General features: G+C 39.7%; 1 protein-coding gene, 1 long non-coding RNA gene and 1 pseudogene across 2 annotated transcripts; 1 reads left to right on the forward strand and 2 right to left on the reverse strand.

Moving 5' to 3' along the window:
* On the reverse strand, window positions 1–18,809 carry LOC119723003 (integrin beta-1-like). Its single transcript, XM_038193458.1, has 24 exons — window positions 18,550–18,809; window positions 15,867–15,994; window positions 11,613–11,731; window positions 11,075–11,182; window positions 10,690–10,774; window positions 9,633–9,764; window positions 9,281–9,377; window positions 8,828–8,912; window positions 8,444–8,533; window positions 8,115–8,198; window positions 7,890–7,970; window positions 7,402–7,497; window positions 7,075–7,164; window positions 5,963–6,150; window positions 5,537–5,621; window positions 5,161–5,309; window positions 4,839–4,920; window positions 4,566–4,647; window positions 4,286–4,413; window positions 3,830–3,916; window positions 2,697–2,823; window positions 2,248–2,373; window positions 1,880–2,103; window positions 1–1,378 (listed from the first exon to the last, which is right to left on the reverse strand). The coding sequence occupies exons 2-24, from the start codon at window positions 15,949–15,951 to the stop codon at window positions 1,316–1,318; spliced, it is 2,493 nt and encodes an 830-aa protein (XP_038049386.1). The 5' UTR covers window positions 15,952–15,994; window positions 18,550–18,809; the 3' UTR covers window positions 1–1,315.
* Window positions 1,989–21,141, forward strand: LOC119723005. Its single transcript, XR_005270507.1, has 3 exons — window positions 1,989–2,120; window positions 9,294–9,397; window positions 21,055–21,141. It is a non-coding gene; the product is annotated as an uncharacterized LOC119723005 (long non-coding RNA).
* The window catches only part of LOC119723004, an 11,581-nt pseudogene continuing 10,205 nt past the window's right edge, over window positions 20,410–21,785 (reverse strand).

A 21,785-nucleotide genomic window follows, 5' to 3' on the forward strand; every position in this document is an offset into this window, starting at 1 on the left:
TAGTTGTTGTGTACCTTTGTTATTGATCCTTGCGGTTTTATTCAACTTTGAACTCTGCAATGTGAATTGCATGCTATAGAGACAGCAATCGCGAGGGATTTCAATAACTGAGTCCTGGGTTGGAAAGTCAGTAAAATGAATAAGATGATATTTCCCCAAATATGGTGCTGATGCATAAGGACTATTACGAGGAACGTGGGCTAAATGATGGGCAGGGGTGTTAGGATTTCCCTCAATCAACTCATTCAAAAACAATTTCCCAAATGTCGGTCACTTTACTCCGTGTTTCTAGATCTGAGAACACTCACTATACGGTACATGAAACGTATGCATCACGTGCATGGAATCGTGGTTGGCTGAGTCGTGACGTCCAAGTTGCACATAAATGTCCAAAAAATAAGCATGTTACTTCTCTAATCTCCCCGATATTAATCCTCATACATCAGCATCCCATTTGGAGGAAACAACACTGAAATTCATTTCACTGACTTACCTGGAACAAAGAAATCACGTCATCAAAATCCCCACATTGTTGAAGGTCTCACAAGCGGCGGCCATTTTGTACATGAGTGATGACGCGTGCACAATATTGGGTAAACGTTGTCACGTGCGTCAGTTTACCCCACACAGTGGTAACATTTTACTAATGTAATGGTAAATTCTACTCTTCAACGTGTACAATGAAATAATTGTTACACAGCGGTGGGGTAAATCCAGTTTCTTTAACCCATCACTTGGGTAATAACACCATGATTTGAACTCTTTGCCTGTGCTGCAGGGACTTGTAGTCAATGTTGGGTACTATTTTACTCTTTTCATGTGTAGCACATTTGACACAAGTAGGAGGTACAAGCGAAATTTTCATTTTGCTCAATATTGGGCAGAAATGACGCAATTTTTTTACACAACAGTTTTACACAACATAAATTTACACTTCTTTTTTAGAGTGTAGTAAGAACAATAACTTGCTTTGACAATTACATGTATGGATTAATATAGGGGGTTAATATGTATGAAAGAAAAATGTTCAAAAAATTTTCGCTTATTGGTCGCTTTTGTCGTGTACCCGATTGAAGGGTACAATCAATCTTTATCAGTTTGTAACTCTCATGGTTTCAGAAAGCTTTGTTTAACTTTCTCTAGCTTTCTAGGCCTAATTTAGTTCACGAAGAACATATAGCTCAAATAGTCTGGGAACCGACAATAAACTGCATAATCAAGGAACAATATACATAGAAGAACACGCGTAACTAACACTTTGTTTTAACATTAACTGGTACCTTCGGCTGGCGGTATACGGTGTCCATACTTACGGCTACTTCCCAAATATTGGGTTGATATAGGTAGACGTCGATGGCTTGTAGATCGGGTTTTGCGCCTGAAGAAAAATGAAAACAAAGTATCACTTAGGAAGACTGTACATACGCATGATTAATCCATACAGAACATCTCTTTGTTAAATCTCGAGAAGAAATCTTTTAAATTAAATTGTGAGAGCAAATCTCGAAATTCCAGACACCGTACACATGCACAAGAACTGCGCGCACAACTTTTTTCATCATGCAGCTGTAAAATGCCAACAAAATAGTATATTATCAACGGAGACTTATCAGCACCATTGCTGTCGCGCCCCAACGCTTTGCAGGTGGGTCTCCCTATCTGAAGTGCACCAGACGCTACGGGTTTGTGCACCGACAACCAGTCGAGTATGCACGCGCGCGCTAAATTCAATACGCGCGTGTGAAGTGCGCGCACGCACCATGCCTCTTTTTATTGGCTGTCGTGCGTTAACCAGACTTACGCTGCCTTATGTACATTTCCTTCATTATCATTATGAATTTGCATTTCAAGTGAATGAATCTTCGTTTCCATCCCTTACCTGACCCCAGACTGCCGACTTCTGCTCTTTCTCGAAGCGTGCAAACTCCCTCCTATCATGCAAGAAAGTAGCCGCTTTTAGGAGTGCCAGGAGTACCACGCCTATCAGCACGATGACGACTACTATGCTGATAATGAGGATTAATATCTCGCTACCTGAAGCATCTTTCTCAACAACGGGGCCATCGCCGTCGTTTCCGCCACTCCCAGAATCACCTCCGCACTCTGTTTGGTTAAAAAAGGTAAGTGCAATAAACACCTCCACAATACTTTTTGTAAATCCTACTATGCAACTCCTGTGATATTTTGTTAGCTAGAATAATTATAAAAACGGAAGAACATTTTTTCCCAGCTTGTTGTAGGGCCTACCTCCTGGTTCTACCAAATGAACTAGTATGGTGCCATTGCTGAGTGTCTCGTACACGAAGCTGTACGTCTGGGAGCAGTTGCTGTGACCTTCGGGTACAGGGAACTCGCACAGACTGGATCCGTTTACTGTAGGATTAAAAATGTACAATGTCAAAATCACATTGCAACATCAAAGCGCTTTCAAAAAACATTTTCGAAAAATGTATCTCTTTACAAAGCTGCTGACTCCTTCCTGCGATTTCTTTAAATCTTACGCGAAATGGGTTCCAGAAAACCTGTGCAATACCTATCCTTCAAGAGCAAATCTTGCACAAACCAGACGCAGGTCTACCAAATGCGTCAATTTTAATGGCCACAAAACACTCATTTCTGTACACAAACTCATTAACAGTACCGTAATGAAATACTCAAAGGCACCAACTACAATGGAATAAAACAGCACGACCTACTGGTTGGCAAGTCTGTCTCGATCGCCACAGCCACGTTGCACTTGTTACAATCCGCGGGTGAGATATCTACACTGTAGACCTGACACTCCACACAGGGTCGGTACGACGAACATTTGCCAATACAAGTCTACGAAGAAAATTATTAACAAAATCAAATTAGTTATACCAAACTCAAATCAGCGTATACCAGAATCCAATTAGTTTGTACCAAAATCCAATCAATTTTTACCAAAGTCCAATCAGTTCATACCAAAACCCAATCAGTCTATACCATAATCCAGTCAGTTTATACCAAAATCAAATCAGTTTTTACCAGAATTAAATCAGTTTATATCAAACTCTTATCAGTTCATACCAAAATCCAATCATTTCATACCAAAACCCAATCAGTTTATACCGAAATCCAGTCAGTTTATACCAAAATCCAATCAGTTCATGCCAAAATCCAATCACTTTATACCAAAATCAAATCAGTTTTTACCAGAATTAAATCAGTTTATATCAAACTTATATCAGTTTATACCAAAATCCAATCAGCTCATACCAAAATCTAGTCAGTTAGTACCAAAATCAATCAGTTCATGCCAAAATCCAATCAGTTTTTACCAAATTATATCAGTTTATATCGAACTGCAATCAGTTTATACCAAAATCCAGTCAGTTTATACCAAAATCCAGTCAGTTTATACCAAAGTTAAATCAGTTTATATCAAACTGAATCAGTTTATACCAACATCAAATCAGAAACACCAAAATTAAAGCCGTTTATATCAAGCTAAATTACGTTTATACCAAACAAAATACAGTTTACATAAAAATGACAGTTACGCTAAACTAATCAATACTCACGTGGACACGTCTGTAAGAACAAGATCTCACGCACGCACAAGTGATAGAGATGTTTGATTTTTTTTCAAAAGGAATGACAAACATACATCGAAGTGTATGTGTTCGTGCAAACTGGGGTTTCATGTTTGATGACGAGACACATCTTAGTTGAGTAAAGGTGACTTGATGAAAAATATAAGGCAATGCAAGAACAACATTTTTGTGTGTGTGTCAAAAGCATATTAGAGGGAAAATGACTTCACAGGAGGATGTTAATGGGAGAAAAGATACTCCAAGACACCAACCTTACAGACTTCACACGTTTCGCCTTGGAATGGCGACTCACAGGTACACTTGTTGCAGATGCACCGTCCTCTCCCATTACACATAAGCTGAAACAAAGCATCAAACATGACGTTTTGTAAAGACAAAATACTGACAATTTTGAGTGAATAAGTACTTCTCCTTGAGGAGAATTCGTAAGAGAATCATGCCCGGAAGGAGATTCTGATACTAGGCAAGGAGAAAACATGCAATGTTCCAAAATCCTTCCCGATTTAACGAAAAATCCTAACACTTCAAGCCGGCTCTATCAGGGAAACCAGGCGCGGAACCAGTCAACCAGAGAAGATACCAGTCAACCAGCAAGGTACCAGTCAACCAGCAAGGTACCATCATAATCTTGCAAGGTACCATGCAGTCATCAATGTAGGGTACCGGCCATTTAATCATGGCAAGGTACCAGTTAATACTCAACTCACCCCATTGGTAGCAATGCATGCAGCCATCGATGTGGCGCAGCCGCAAGCGTTACCAACGTAGCCGGGTCTGCACTTGCACGTACTACGCCGCTTCTTCTCGTCACACACGCACTCGCCTCTATTTGGCCCTGTCAAAAAATGGCGGGAAAATAATCAGAAGATCAAGAACCACAATTTAATAAACAATATTTGAAATACACGGAAAGGTGTCAGTAAAAGGTTGGTGCATTTGGCATTATATACATATTCTTTTACTCTAAACGTATAATGCTAACAGTACCTCCACACAATTCCGAATCGTATCGTTCGCACGAGAAATTGTCGCATTCACAATACCGTCCCGAAACGATCTCGTTTCGATCCTAAAAGAATAAAATGGTAGAATATAAATGATAAATCGGTATACTGCTCCTCTGTGTTAATCTACGGAGGGACTATCACCAAATGTAGAACAAAATGATACAAGTGTTGAACTACCATGGGACTCAGTTAGGGTTCTGTCAGTTAGTGTAACTTGATCAACAAAGGTAAGTTCATGTTCACCAAATTCTACCTGTCGCTCAAAACAGACGCACTCCCCACATATACATTCCCCTCGGCCTGAACAGACGACTGAGGATGTTGAATTGATGCTCCTGCGGGAAACCAGGGGAAATATTTGAAACCACACTGAATTAAGTTGTCTTCTTCAACTCCATGAGATAAAATCTTGAGGATATTAAACGTGAAACTAAAGAGGCATTTTCATCGAGAGTAGAGTGCCATGGTTAAAATCTCGTTTTATCGTGTCTGATTCTATATTGACAAGCTACTTTTTCAATATGTATGTATAAGAGTTTTTTCTCTTCAGATCATTGATAACGTGATTGACTTACGCTCTACACGATGCGATGTTCTCGTACTTATCCCCTGCATCGTCAGTGCTGCTACACTCACACTGCTTACCATACCGTCCAGGATCGCACGCACACTGACCACACGATAAGGTGCCGTTACCATTGGTACAGTATTCACTATTAGGAACCTGCGGACGAAAGAGGAATTTCGAATTGTTAAGTCAATCTTTTGTTTGGAGAAATTTGTGTCGAATTACACATTGTATGCGTGTCGGCCTTTCGCAATCTGAAGAGATGATTGCGAAATAACACAGTAGTAGTAGCGACGACAGCAAGTCTTTATTTGACGAGTTAAATCTCGATTTTGATCGAATAATGGCGATTCGGAGTTGGGATCGCGTTAACGATCACTTACCGCTGATGCCTCACACTCGCATTCGCATGCAACTTCGACCGTGATCTCCACAGCTTCGTCGAATCCAATCGGCCGAATGGAGAACCTAATTAGGAATCACGACCCAAATGGGAAGACGGCATGAATCCAATCAATGTCCAAGTACAATAGCGTAAAGATATTTTAGTTGATACCATAGCCAATAAAAAAACAACCTACGAATCAAAATGCTGCATTCGTAGGTAAAACTGCATATGGTGCAAATCTGAAAATTGCCAATTAACAATTAAGACAGACGATTTTGTGGAACGAAATTAAATTACATTTTCAAAGAATGTTCGTACAACTGAGTACCCAGCTAGTATGTTTACTGCAGTAAAATCCACAGGGGCCTCATTGTAAGTATACATGTACTTATAAGACAAAATGTGAAACTTTGTACTGTACTTTTGTGTGTTATTGTCCGGGCAACTCGTAGCCTCCACGCTGACATCAAAGCTGACCGTCTCACCGAGGCGTAGCCCCGTACAGACCTTGGAGTTTGGTCTCGGTGCCTCGTCCAGGCACCGTGACGTGTAACTCACGGCAAGATTCTCCAGGGAATTGTCCACGATCTCCACCCGCGAGGTGATTTTCTGTTGGGCCAATCGATCAGTTTTAAATTAACACTGTGTGACCTTCATATTGAGCAACAATGTCCGTGTCATGACAATTTTCAGATCTGTTAATTTAATGCTGCAACATTGTAGGATACTAGCCTTTCGTTCTCTACATCCTGATGATGTACACATTGCTTTCTGTAGGCCTACACTGCAAACTTGAACGCTTTACATGGGAGTAAAATTTCACAATCTCACATTGAGGAATTGAACTTAAGTACAGTTGTAAGACCGTCCCTGATTATTCAGGGTTATTCAGTACATGTATACTAACAATGAGGCATTTACTCCCTGTTGCTGACCGGATTAAGTACAAACTGTTACTGCTTGTTTTTCATTGCCTTCATGATTCAGCTCCTGAATACAACATAGACCTATTAACTCCATATAATCCATCCAGGCGATTGAGATCTTCTGATGCTTCTTTGCTGGTTGTCCCTCACACTCACAAATCTTGGGGTGATCGATCTTTTTTTCACGCAGGTCCTCATCTTTGGAACAAACTACCCCTCGCCATTCGCAATATCTCATCGCTTTCTGAATTTAAAGTTGCCCTCAAGACCTATTTGTTTCAGACCACTCAGAATATTCTTGTTTAGTTAAATTTAATTGTTTTGTTATTTCTGATTTGATATATTTTTTGTTTGCGCCATGAGCGTCATTTATGGCGGATAATGGCGCGGTATAAATTTCCGTTATTATTATATTATATTCCATTGGTTCACTCAACCTTCACGTGACTATCAAAAACAACTTGATTGGTTTGAGACGTATCCTCACGTGATCATGACTTGCAACTTAATTGGCGTGATAAACCTGGGTTCTTGGATTCTGTAGAAGACAATCCTGGCCATTTTTTCAAAACATGTAAACATTTAAAGTTAAGGTTTGCCTTTTTACCTCATAGTTGTCCTTGATCAACTGGACAACGTTTGAAGAGTCTTGAGCCAGCGTGCCCACAGTCGAACCCTCGATAAACCGAACGAGAGGCTGAACGTGAAGAGGACAAACTTAAAAACAGTTTAGAATGTTCAGTTATCAAAGCAAAGTCTCTACTTATACGTTTTAAATTAACTGGTGTGCAGTTCAACCTTTTGGCGTTGGTTACACTGTTTGCATATGGTTCACAGAATGAAACGGTATAATGCAACCAGCACTTTGTCTAAACAAAGTGTTGACAAATTCAGGTCTGTACGAGAAGGAAAAAAAATGGAAAAGCTATCTTACGTGATAAAAGCCTATTCGTTCGTATGTCACGGCGAAGATCGGAATGACGTTCTGCTCTCTCATTCTGAAGTTCAGGTGCCCAAAAGATGGGTAATCCTATCGTGAAATGAATGAGAACATTACACACTGCCAAGGTAGCTTTCAAGAATACTCTGCACTTTGCCTATATACGGAAATAGGACAGTACTGGTAAAATATATAAGAGAGCTATCACAACAAGCGACATAGCTTATCAAACAAAGTCATCAGGTCTGACGTGCAAAATGTTTGACCTTAACTAATCCATCGAATTTCTCACTATTATGATTCAGAGGGATTCGTTTTATTTTCCTCTAGCTGTTCAAAACGTTCACGCATTACCCCGAGCAGAAAAGAAATCTTACTGCACATAGCACAGTCCTATAAAGCCATTGAGATTACTGTCCTTAGTTGGAGAGAGTCAATTGCAGTAAAGTGACTTGCTCGTGGACACTAATTAAAGGTCTTACATATTCATCAGCCTTGGTGTTGAAGCCCGTGTCTGGGTCGAGATGACACTTCCCATCGTTTGGTTGTACAATGCCGCCAAGCTGAATCAAAAAGTATTGAGAAAGTTCACAAAATGTCATATTTTATGTTTACACGATTTACACAATAGTACATCTCATGAGCTGCACTCATTTTTAGTTTTCCTGAACAGTATAGCCTACAATTGTTTCTAATTTATCCCTTACCTTTCCATCACCTGCAATATGGAACGAGTCATCGCTAGTGTAGACGACGATGTGCCTCGCTCTCGGCAGCCAACCAATCTGATCCTAGCAAATTACAATGTATTACATGTGTATTGTAAACAATAAATTTGGTTTATAAAAATAGAAAATTAAAATGCTATACTTGGTTTTTGAAATTATTACAGTGAATGGAAATAACTACTTTCTTTGATTTATTTTATTTTAGCGGAAGTCATTGAGTTTTAATGATTGACTGACATACATTTATAACAATTTGACATAATTTCAGTGGGTTATGACTTTTAATGACCTTCAGTGACGTCACCTACTTTACATACTGTGACCTGCATGAGGGCGTCAAGACCAGCCTCGGGATGATCCGCGTTTTTGGAAACGTTTTTGATTTCGCTGACTCTTTGCTGAACAAACAATGGAACAATCAACAGTATTTAAAGCTTTTGTCTTGATTTCAAAATAACTTTGCACAAATGCACGTAATACTTTAAAATGAGGGAATTGGGTTACCAGCCAATACTGCCCCACAATGTGCAGTGCTGGTGGCTTGTTCTCGACTTGTTTTGTTTGCGAATTGCTTGAACTTAAATACAGTTCAATTATAATAGCCAATTGACACAGTTTATAAAATAGCCGTTCATGAAAACTTCGTTAAGTATGACGGCATTTTACTTCACAGCAAGGACCAATTTTCTCACCGAGAATAAGTCTGTATTGTTGTCTAGGGGGAGATGGTTTCTGAAGTTATACGGAGCCTCACAACCAGGACATGGCTCTCTAAGACTATGGAATAAAAAAAAGGGAAGAAGACAATGCAATGGAAGAAAAACTAGAGGTTTTGCTTCAACGTTTATGTAAAGGAAGACTGTAGTTATGTCAGGCAAACATAAAATTATGTAAAAAGACATTGCCAGATCGAACCGAGTTCCAACCATAGAGCTATATTAAATGTAATACAGCTCAGGTTCCAACTTTTGGGGTAAAGTTTTGTATGAGAAGCAAAAGTTGAGGGAAATAAAGAACAGGGGATAAAGGCTTTCCCTTGAGGGTAAGCCTTTCATTTTCTTTGATATTGTTCATGTCGTTTACACATTAATTGACACTGCATAATTCTAAATCAATTCCGACAATTTTAAGTGAGCATAGTTCACCTTCCAATTGCAGTGTCGACGAAGGGCGCCACCGTTTTCTCGACGAATGAACCGAAGCCTAGACGAAAGTTTCTGGTGATGTTCCCTATCTCTTGCGCTGCAAAAATACAAGGAAAGGTAGGTTTTGTCTTGACATTCTTGTTTTAACTGTCGATATTCTTGTCGACATTTTGTTTGTCTACCATTGGTAGATTCGGAACCAGATTTGTTTCAACTCGCGCATCTACAGCCGAATTGAATCGTTAAACATGGTTGAATGCTAAACGCACCTAAGCGTGCACACGAGGGTCCTTCACTATCAGTAATGTGTTGCATTGTTACCGTTGAGGGCGTATATGCGTGGGATCCGTACCTAATGTTGTAGCCAGTGTTTTCAACCTGTTCAAGTCGTCGCCCATGGATTTGCTCAGGTCCATGACGTAGTACAGATCCACTGGGTAGTCTCTCGCTTGCCGTACCGATACTGTCAAATTTGCTGTTTCCTCTACACGAAACAGACAAAACCGAATAATAGTATAAATTAATCAAAAGTAATCGATTATTTAATCAGGTATCTCAAACATTCTTTTCATTGATATTTCAATGCAAAGCTGATGAAATTTAAAAAAAAAAAATTCAAAGCAATCATTAAAACACAATGCAACTGCCAAAAGATATAAAAGTACTTTGTCAAGAATTTGGCGTCCATAACGCATTATTTTCGAATGAAATATCTAAAAAACAAAAAAAAACCAAGCAAACAAACATAGGCTTGAACATCATATTCCTTACAATATTTAATACAATCAAAGAATAAATCTCGATACAAATATATCTTGTGTCATACTCATAAGAATCATGCTCACAGAAGCAGAAAATACACGGCTCATTCTTGATATTCTGCGGTGTTAAGGCGAACGGCTCATTATAATCATTGAAAAATATATCAAAGCTAAGGAGTCACAATGTCATGAGGTCCAGACACAAAAATATGAACGTCTTGTGCTGTCTCCCTGAGTGCCCCTTAACAACGTTAAAGGCTCTATTTGGTTATTTTTGGCTCCCTTCCTTAACTGTTCGTTGTTGAAAATTTACTTAGTGGTATTCTCATTATTCACATTTCTTTTACGTTAAAAACTGAATAGGCCCTATACGTAGAAATGATGCAACAGAGGCAGATAACCTCGGGTTTTGCTCCGAAGAAAAAAATAGATATTTGTTAAACAGAAATTCATGTAACAGTTCTTGGTGCTCAAAATGCATCAAGGAATTATATTTCTAAGCGAGGTAAGCACTGATGTAGCACAGTCTGACACCTTCCTTGTCCAACATGTACAATCAATTTGAGGGGTACAATCTAAAATCCCCATCTCATGAATACGGCCCACGTCCATCTGCCTAGATTAAGTGGGCCACGGCGCCCAACTTACTTGGCCGTAATTTTAACGTGATCCTCTGGGGCGCCACTTGCACGGCTTCCATTGGCCCTTCACCGGCGTCGCTTAAAGGATCATTCTGTGGAGTAGATAAGTGATGAAGGAGTTACCAATCGAACGGAACATTGGATTTATTCAGACTTACCTGTTCATTGCACAAACTCTGGTGCACTGTACACTGCACATAACACAAACTGTGTAAGTAACATGTGTATCGGTGGACTATAGATTTTCCCTACCTTTGTGTCGCAATAAGAGTAATTTTACGTACGGTGGACAGCGGCCAGTTCGAAATATATTGGCGTGATCTTTCTGCAAGTCTTGCTAGAATAACCAAAATGACTTCATTATTTCAGAGTCAATTTGTAGAGTAACTTACCTGTATAACTCCTACAACGCTATCAGGGAATGTAATATCTTGACAAGTCCTGTTCATCAAGTTGGCATGTAAATCACATCTTTGAAAGTTTGTCTCCTCTGCATAACCCTAAAGTTGAAAATAAGATAAAACCAAAGGCTGCTTTACACAGTTTATTACAAACAAAACAAGCAGGGTGGGCTCGAACCCAAAACCATATTCTTATTAGTGCAGCTGTCTTTTATTACTGCAGTTTCAATTGTGTTGGTAATTCCTTGTGCCAATTCGAATCTCATTGGTACACCATTAATTATATCTGAAAAGTTTGTTTCCCAGAAGAAAAAAAGGTTTTCGGGTGTGTCCTTAACTAGATGAGCTTGCTGATTGCTGAGTTTTTTAAAAGTCTATAAAGAGGAACAAGAGAAACCAATAACATGGAAATACCGTTAAATATAACACCAAGTGGATCATGGAACCATTCGGCAGGTGAGCTTTATAAGAGATACTGCATGGTGTCAATTTAACACCATAATAGTAGTGTAGGATTTCAGACACGGACCTGATCCCCGCACCAGCCACACATTGGATCCAGTGCGATACACTCCCGGCAAGTCCTTGCCGCTGAGCAGATGTTATCCTCTAAGTCTTGGGGATCGATAGGCGGTGGCTCTGTAACTGCTTCAAAAAAGGAACCAAAACAGTTTAGTGAGTATGCATACTAGGCAAGGAAACAAATGCATGTATTAAAGGTGTAATAACAACACTAAAATCCAAAGACGAATGCTCGAAAACCTAACCTGGTGTTGAAGTGTCAGCTCAGTTGATTTTACACTATTCTAGAAAACAGTGAAAACTATGCACAACCTTTTGATCATTATAGCTCGATCTTTATTCCAAAAATGGCAATCACCTACATTTCACGATTTCTTTTAAATTACAGCAAGCCAAATGGAATAATTTCACGGTGTGTTTAGTATACCAGTAGGATCTTCAATCAAACTAAGCTTTTTGATAATATTTCGGTAGGTTACTTTTGGGGTAAATACAAGTGGTCCTAAATGACGTCACTGACGTATAATTAACTTTTAATTTTTTTATTAGTGAGCTGTCCAACCATATGTAATTGCATTTTTATGGATAAATAAAGTATTTTGCATGGAATTGAATATGCCTAATAAACTATGCTAGAGGAGAAGGCTTTGTTATGGGCTCCGTGCGCCGACGAAAGAGGGCGCCCTTTTACCTAGCAACGACGTCCCATGGGCGGGACATTTCGCTGGTTGACGCGCACCGTTCCTTGTGTGTGACGCACGTACACCAGGGGATTTGTACTTTGTAGGCCTACACCATTGATCTCATGGAGATCAATGGCCTACGGGTGCAGACCAGTAAATCGGTCCGAAATTGCCTGCGCCGGCCAAATCACGATTTGCATGCCCTCAAAATCTTCGGTATTTGGGCATGCTTTGGGCCATGAACTTGAGGGTTTGTAAAAAATATGGATGGAAGCCGTGCACAGGACTGGGAGCTTGCAGTTCTGTGTAATTTTGATGTAATTTGGACCCTAAAAGCGCTCTATTTTGCAATGGAGTGTAGGCATCGTTTTTCAAAATGGCGATGGGCTTCAGTACTATTTTCAGGGGTGATCATCTTCAGATGGAAATTTCCCCTAAAAGTCATCAGTTGACTCCCCGAAAATTGAAAAGAAAATGAAAGATGATGAAATAAGCTTAAATTTGATGTGCGTCTCGAACACCTTGGAGAGTTGTGAGTATTTTTCCCGAATTTTTGAAGTGGGAGCATTTACCATTGGGGTCTATGGAAGTTTATTTACTGGTCTGCTACCTGTAGTTTCAAAATGGCGCCTTCCATCGTTTGTTGTCAAATGTTTGCGGAGTGTTTTTTTTTCAGGGGGGCGGAACCGGGGGGGGGGGGCAGCGTTTCAAAACCGGGTCACCAATGGCGGTTCCGCAACAAATGCGCCCAAAATCTGAATAGGGCCGATGGACCGTCGTCCGATCACAGCAATTTCGAGCGAACAAGGGGGGGGGGGGAATTTGGGGTCGGAAAGAGCAAAAACTCAATTAATGCCCGTTGGGGACGCCCTACAGTAAGGAAGCCGCAAACAGAGGGCTTGTTTTCAGGCCAGAAATCGCAGTCAGAGATTTTTTTCTTGCAATCTTTGGATGAAATATGAGTCATCCATCCTTCCTCGTGCCGTACAAGTGGTTTGGGGAAATTTTTCAAAACCTCGCTTCTCTATAGGGTGCAGACCAGTAAATCGGTCCGAAATTGCCTGCGCCGGCCAAATCACGATTTGCATGCCCTCAAAATCTTCGGTATTTGGGCATGCTTTGGGCCATGAACTTGAGGGTTTGTAAAAAATATGGGTGGAAGCCGTGCACAGGACTGGGAGCTTGCAGTTCTGTGTAATTTTGATGTAATTTGGACCCTAAAAGCGCTCTATTTTGCAATGGAGTGTAGGCATCGTTTTTCAAAATGGCGATGGGCTTCAGTACTATTTTCAGGGGTGATCATCTTCAGATGGAAATTTCCCCTAAAAGTCATCAGTTGACCCCCAAAAATTGAAAAGAAAATGAAAGATGATGAAATAAGCTTAAATTTGATGTGCGTCTCGAGCACCTTGGAGAGTTGTGAGTATTTTTCCCGAATTTTTGAAGTGGGAGCATTTACCATTGGGGTCTATGGAAGTTTATTTACTGGTCTGCTACCTACACGTAGTGGCCGCGCTTCGCGGCAAATGAATTACAGTCAGGCAAGATGGCGTCGGTCGGTCATGACCCCCAACTCTTCCTTCTTTGCCGGTGATGAGGGGGTACTTGTGAACGGAGCGGATACGGGGGCGGGGATGGGATCTTCGCCCCAACACATGCACATATATTCCTAGCTCCTCCAAATTTAATCAGTTCCTGATATTCTGCTGTTATTAAGAATCATTTGTTATCGGAATGTTGTTCATAATTTAAAAGTTGAACAATGTAATCACATTGTACATTGACCGGAGCGGAAATTGAACTTGCGACCTCTGGATTGCCGTTCCGGATCTCTGCCAACTGAGCTATCCAGCCCTATGTCGGCGGTGTGTCGTAATGGGTGGTTTTTGGGGTTTTTTTGGTTGCCTTTTTCCCCCACGCGAGTAATCAACGTTCCAAATTTCCGGGAAAATACCGATAGTCCAAAAATGAAAGTTTTATAACCGCTATTACCTTTCTGTACTACAGAGCCAAGTCATGGATTGGATGGGGAAATATAAAACTAATACACTTGTTTTCTATAATACAGGGTGAGTCAAGAAAATGAAACCCAAAACGAAAACGAAAAAAACAACCAAATCAAATAAGGATGTGTGTGAATGGTTTTCGTTTTGCTGATTTCACACACACCTTTTTTGTGATCCGTGGACAGAACTTTAAAACAGTGGTGTGGTTAAACTCAGTATAACTTGAAAAGTACATAAGTGATTTGAATGAATCTTGTACTAAAAGAAAGCTTATGAAGTGGGCTTTTATATCCTATATTTTAAAAGTGCTACATGCAGAACTTCACTAAAACAATGGTCCCGACATTTGGATTTTGTTGTTTGTTTGTTTTTACTCACCCTGTACAAGTTGTTTTGGTCTGTTTGCAGTTTCCTGCTTCCTCGTGTGACAAGGCGTGTTTTGTGTTGGAAAATATATGGTATTTTTTTACGTCGGCCAACTGCTGTGTTGACTAACACAGGAAATAGCCAAGATAAATCGAATTTATGTTCCTTTTTTTCGGCTTGAAAGGGAATAATACAACATTTGCTTTTGCTGTATTTATTATCAGAAATGGATGGATACGGGGGTTAGTATTTTATAGTAAATATTAAGTTACACTGACTTGTTTGAAGTTTTGTGTTCATAGATGCTGGAAAAACAAAGCAAAGAATCATGTTCCTGTAGTCTGGTTCCCTGACCCCACTTTAGATGAAACGGAGCAATAGACGTCGGGGAATTTTGTAAGGTCAGGGAACCAGTCTAGCTTGCTTGTACCCGTTCATAGGTTTGTAATCGATTGCAAGTAAAATGCGGACTGACAAAATATGGTAAATTTTGGGCAGTATTTGAAAAAAAAAACAGTATTATTTTTCAACGCTGGCCGGGCGACCAGGGTTGAAAATTGATACAAAATACCTCTTTTCTAATGAACAGCACACCAGGTGCCTTGGTTTTGCAGGAAGCTTTATACTGTCATTCACTAACACAGTTCAGTAAGGTATTTCATAATAATTTGGTGGTATATTTCTTCAGTTGTTGGTTCTTACGAATTAAAATTACATATGTCATTTTATAAAACTATATAGGACCATATTTTTGGAAAACAAAAGTGGAACTGAAAAAATCCTAGAGTTATGAAACCGATAGAGGAATCCCATAAAAAAAACCCAGAAATGTACGGCCTTTGGAACGAAAGCCAGATTTTTCTTCAAAAATCAGGAACTTTACTGACAGTGACACATTTTGAAAATGTATTCCCAAGTCAAGTTTAATGCATTTACATACTTACATATTACTCTTTCTAAATGGCAATCCGTTTTCAGAATGAAACTTAAGGCTACCATAATCCTAAAGTAGCCACATTTCGAATCGATCGTTTTCCATCCAAACCTAAAAATATAAGGATATCGAAACTTTAAACGAATAGATATACATGTATGTATCTTCATTTTAAATCCTGGTTTGAAATTTTGATATTCCACAGATAGTAAGCTAGCGCTCTTGCTAAAAACAGACTAAAACCAACTATTATAGACTACATAAAATCTCACCTTGTACACTGCACATCGTTGATAGCAAACTTATTAGCACCATGGTGGCCCATCTTAAATGTCTGTATCTGTACCGCCCGTCCATGTCTGCTGACAGTTTGGCCGGCAGTTCCTTTCTCTCCGGGGGACTGTCAAAATAATCACATGTTCATCAATGATTATGCGGTTCAGTTTCATCTATTCGGCTAAAGAACCTAAATAATGACAATTCAGAGAGAGAGAGAAGGTGACTGGAATGGATGTTAATAGGGACGCAGTTTGAAGATTTTGGACCATTCGGTACATATTTCCAGTCTATTGTCCTATTTGGAGCCCGATCATTGTTCAGTAATGTTTATATTCCATATAATTTTGATATCGTTATGGAACTATTTTTTATCCAGCCGGTTTGTGCCAATTCAGTACGACAAATTGTTGACATATTTTTTTACTTTTGTTGCCCAACTCTGTTTTTTTGTGATTTTTTTTCCCGGTTGAACTAATAATAATACATGTAATAAATATTTGTTACGAGAAATGGGTCATTTGGGAGACATTCCCATATTCTTGTGCACAAAATGTTTCCATCTTTGATGTCACCTAACCCCAATTTTACCATATCCTACCCCCACGAATTTGGGTACATTTACGTTTTGGACCACGAGCGATCGATCTCTAGCCTATTTGCGACGGTAAAATTTTGCCTTAAATAGGAGCTGTGACATTAATGAAGTGTCTCCCTAATGTCCGGTACCCCCCCCCCCAAGGTGTAATTTATGACGACAAAACGTCCCCTTTAAGTAATGTAATAATAATACTTAATCGAAAAGGACAAACATTTTTGGAATAAAAGCAGTTTTGGGTGTTTTTTCCCCAAAACTATTCATTAAAACAAACTGAACCTGTGTGGCTGTTTAACTATTTTGTCTCCTGTGTCCTTACAAGGAAGTGAAACTGACATTTTATAACATGCTTTGTTTCATAGTTAATCCAAATAGAGCTGCATGCTGCGTTTTATGCCTTATCACAAAATTTCAAATTGAGTATTGCTGAATTTGTTGCCTTAGTCTTAGAGTTTATGACAATTTATGAAGCAAGTGTCTCAGTAAGACAAGACCCCTTCCACCCAAAAGACGACATTCCAATGGTTACTTGTTATTTTTATGTAGTAAGCGTAACAGTGCGCGACTCTGCCCCTGGTCGTTCATCACTTATCTTCAGTCGATAGCAAGATGCACCGAAAGCTACGATGCGTACAGCAGTACATGTTATTATACTAAACACGATAAATTCATGTGAACCAAAACCGCGCTCCCAGATCCTGTTCATCATGCAAGAAAGAAGTTCAAGGACAGAGGAAAGGAAAATGCGGCATCGTGGTTGGTTCTGTTGGCCTTGAAGTCTTGGATCCTCTTCAACCGGATGCTCCGGAAACTGTAAGCCTACTTGGAAGTTCATCAAGGAAGCAAATGACTTCTACATTTTAACATGCACATAATTATTTCAAGTTGTCCACCCTCACTCACGTCTACACTCAATTTTTTTTCTTTTACGCGAAATCCAGTGAATTAATTAGCCGAAAAAGTGATTATTTTTGATCAGGAGTGGTTAACTTAAGGTGCTCACTGAAGCACCATTTTGCCGTATAGAGGAACGGACTTTGTTCTGGAAACCATTATTGTTCACCCAAAGAATAGCATAGTCTTGGATGGGTAGTTGTTTGTCAGTTTTCGAGAATGAATTCATTGCTATAATCATTCATTTCCTCAATCACATATATCCTCTCACTTTCTGTATCCAACGGCCTTTTGCCCAGTAATGCTACATAGGTTTGTGCAGTGGGACATTAATCCATTGACCACAGTGGTTTAGCGTGCTTCTACACAAACAGGGTTGCTGTGTATAATCTGTAAGATTGTACCAGTGATCGGACGTGTGTTTATAAACAAATTATCGACAAAGCGATCACAGTATAGATTTACGCAATTCCTTGCACTCGTTCGCTGGATATACTGTGTACAGAGATATTTAGTTTCAGGAAACCTGAGGAGGAAATCGTACTGTACCATAATAACTTAATAACGCAGAACAATGTAACTGCATGATCACGAGCACATTTAACAGTTGTTGACTAGTGTGATGTGGGATATGACGTTTCGAATACCCGAGGGGCGCATAGCACCCGAGCGCCCCTTGTTATACCTATGTCTTGCATTTTTTTTTGACTTAAAAATCACGAAAACAAACAGCAGTTAACACAACTATGACACGACGTCAACTCATATGCATGTCACGTGCTCGAAACAGCTGAATGTCTGCAAGTTCGCTGCGTTTTACGTGTGAAACGCGTACGCGTACGCGTACGTACCGTTCGCACAAAGTCATAGCCATTGATCTCCATATACACAGGAGATCAATGTATATATGGAGATCAATGCTTTATCCGTTATCCAGTCTTTATATAGAGATCAGTGGATAGTCTGCAAGTTCGCTTACGCTTACGTACCGTTCGCACAAAGTCATAGCACACTCCCTGTGGAATATCCATTGATCTCCATTAGTAAGACCACGTACGTGATATCCCACAGGGAGTGTGCTATGACTTTTTATAAACTAAACACTTGATCGTTCTAGGCCAATGAAAATACAGTATTCAAGACGGAGGTATAACAATAGATATTGAGCAAGACAATCTATCACCTACCTTTAACTGCCGATGGAGACTATTGTGGTAGCGCCCAAGTTACCGTTTTAATTCCTCTGTCACTTCGCGTGGTCTTGTTCTAGCGACTATACTAATTCTTGCCTAAAAAAAACTCGCTAGATTGCCTCGTCGATGTGAGTGTTCTTGTCTGACGATGTCGGCAGAGATTATGGTTCTAATCCGAAAATGATACAGAACAATAAAATAGATCCTACTTCCTCCGTACCAAGCCTGTGTGTGCTTGCAGTCAGCATGCGCAGTGTTAGGAAGAGTGCTTCGTTTATTTCCAGCGTATGCTGGACTACGTTTTGGCGGCCCTTGACCTGGTACATGATTCTGACATCACAGCCATGACGTGAAACATGTTTCCGACGCTTGAATGAGTGGGTGGGGCCAGGCTGGATAGGAAGGGGGGATGAGGAAAGTGACAAAGTATTAGATAATTTTTCGTCCAGTACACGGTTACACGGTCTGAATTATAAAACGCACATAAAAACAGGATTGTATAAACATCTTTTAATTAGCAATCTAAACAGTACAAAATCCATAAAATATGAAATGTTGACTTTAGTAAGAACTGATTAAAGCTATTTACTACTACAATTACAGTCTTGAAACAAAGCCCCGAAACGGAATTAGGTATAATAATAAATTGTGTTTTAACTATATGTGTTACATTAATCAGTTGTGAGGAATCGGTCATTTAAAACCCACATAAAACACTGGAAGTGTGTATGATGCTCTAAAATGGTAATATTTCAATTCGTTAAAATTGCTTAGATTACAGCTGAAATCCCAAGCCTCTACGTCATAGACATATTTAAATAAAGTCAACATTACGTTGATCCAAAATTTAACAAAGCAACAATTAGTCTTCGAACTACGGGATATATGCTCTCTTCGTTTGTTTCACACACAAATTCCGCCAACAACGCAGCACGCCCTCTATTATGAACAATGAGGTGGGCGCACGTGACCACGTGCATTTTAACAACCGTCTGTGTTTTGTAAAACCTTCGGACGCTGCGACATTGCAATTCACCTTGTCAATCCTCTAAACAAAACTGACAGTCATACTGACAACAGGAAGACACACGAACAAAGAAGCAAACAAGCAAACAAACAAACAAACAGATATAGATCACAACACCAATTCACGCACACAATTAAAACTAGGCACATGTATGTATTGAACACTTGCGTCGTTGCTCTCTATTAAAAACTATTCTCCAAACATGCTAAAGCTTTCGAAGGCTGGCCCGGTGTTGTTTAACGCACAATCGTGACTCCGTATAACCCACTAAATTACGTGAGTTCAATAAGGTGCACGGTTTTGTTGTTGTTCCTCCTTCAGTTCACATATGCTCTCCTCTTAATCAATGTTCTTTTGTGCTAATTATCTACAATCTATCTTCAAAATACTCAAAATATTGGCACTAAGCGCTTTGGTCAAATCTGTACACTTTTCAAAGTATCCTCAAAGCTATATACATTAGAGCGCCCTCTGTTGATCAAGGCATAACCACGCAAATAATTATTTCAGCTGAATGGCTCGGGTCGGCCCATTGGTCATCTCAACAATGCTGCTGCAGATTTATGTTTTGAATTATGTGCACAACTTGTCCGTGAGGTCAAAAGAGGGCGCTAAGCTTAAAATGGTTCCGTCGATAAAAATGAAAGATTAAAGAAGTATCAGCATTTTTACAAGAAGTAGGCCTAGATGCCATGTTTCTGTAACGCATTAGTCATTTCAAAGTACTACATCAGCAATATTAAAATAAAATACCTAACATGGCAAGAACAATAATTTGCTTGGACAAATAATTTACATGGATTAATATGGGTAGAAAATATGAGTGGAAAAAAATGTCTCGCTCATTGGTCGCTTTTGTCACGTATCCCATTGAAGGGTAAAATCAATCTTTGTTGGTTTATAACTCTCACGGTTTTGGTTTAATATACAAAAGCATTGTCTTTTTTCTTTACAAAATTTAGTTCAGAACTGCATAGAGCTTAATTAAATAGTCAGGTACTCGGTGGTAAACTGCATCACTAAGCAATTTTACATAGTAGAACGCGCGTGTCTAACCCTTTATGTTAACACTAAATGGTACCCTCGGTTGGTGGTGTCCGTGCTTCACGCTATTTCCCATATAATGGGTTGACATAAGTAGACGTCGACGGCTTGTAGATAGGGTTTTGCGCCTGACGAAAAATAAAAAAGATTATCAATTATTTAGGAAGACTGTACAGCACGATTAATACATACAACTATACAGGCCCTCTCGCACATGTACACCAGACGCTACGAATTTGTGCACAACCAATCGAGTATGCACGCGCGCGCTAAATTCCAGACGCCTGCGTGAAGTGCGCGCACGCACCATGCCCTATTTTTATTGGCTGTTGTGCGTTAACCACGCCTTGCCTTTTTATCTATATCTTTATTAAGAGTTTGCATTTCGAGTGAATGAATCTTTGATTCTATCCCTTACCTGATCTCAGACTGCCGACTTCTGCTCTTTCTGGAAGCGCGCAAACTCCCTCTTATCGTGCAAGAAAGTAGCCGCTCTCAGGAGTGCCAGGAGTACAAGGCCTATCAGTACGATGGCAACTACTGTGCAGATGACAAAGATAAATATCACGCTGCCTGAAGCATCTTTCTCAACAACAGGGCCATCGCCGTCGTTTCCTCCACTCCCAGAATCACCTCCACACTCTGGTTTAAAAAAAGGTAAGTAAAATAACTCCGCCATTATCGTGTTATAAAGCTCTTTTTATCTTAACCCTTGTGATATTCTGTTAATTGGAATTATTATAGAAACGTTAAAGCTTTTGTGAAAACTTTCTTTTTACCTCCTGGTTCTACCAAGTGAACTAGTATGGTGCCGTTGCTGAGTGTCTTGTACACGAAGCTGTACGTCTTGGAGCATTTGCTGTGGCTTTCGGGTACAGGGAACACGCACAGACTGGATCCGTTTACTGTAGCATTGATTGAAACGGTACAATGTCAAAAATCACATACTTGCAACATCAAAAAGCTTTTGAAAAAATGTTTTGAAAAAGTATAGATATGTAACATTTGGGATTTTATCAAGAAACATTTAAGTCATTTACGGTAGGAAAATATCATACCAGCAGAATTGCAAGGAATACTTCAGGGACCATGACAAATCGGAAATGCATGACTCTGTAACTCGCAAACAACGTTTATTTGTCTACAAAGATGCTCATAG

The sequence above is a fragment of the Patiria miniata genome, unplaced genomic scaffold (assembly GCF_015706575.1).
Source record: "Patiria miniata isolate m_02_andy unplaced genomic scaffold, ASM1570657v1 HiC_scaffold_16, whole genome shotgun sequence".
NCBI lineage: Eukaryota > Metazoa > Echinodermata > Asteroidea > Valvatida > Asterinidae > Patiria > Patiria miniata.

Coding starts and splice junctions, on each gene's coding strand:
- LOC119723003 (XM_038193458.1), bottom strand. CDS start 15,951: ATGGACGGGCGGTACAGATACAGACATTTAAGATGGGCCACCATGGTG. Junction 7,498..7,889: donor ACACCAAGGCTGATGAATAT/GTAAGACCTTTA, acceptor ATTTCACGATAG/GATTACCCATCTTTTGGGCA. Junction 4,921..5,160: donor AACATCGCATCGTGTAGAGC/GTAAGTCAATCA, acceptor GGTTTCCCGCAG/GAGCATCAATTCAACATCCT.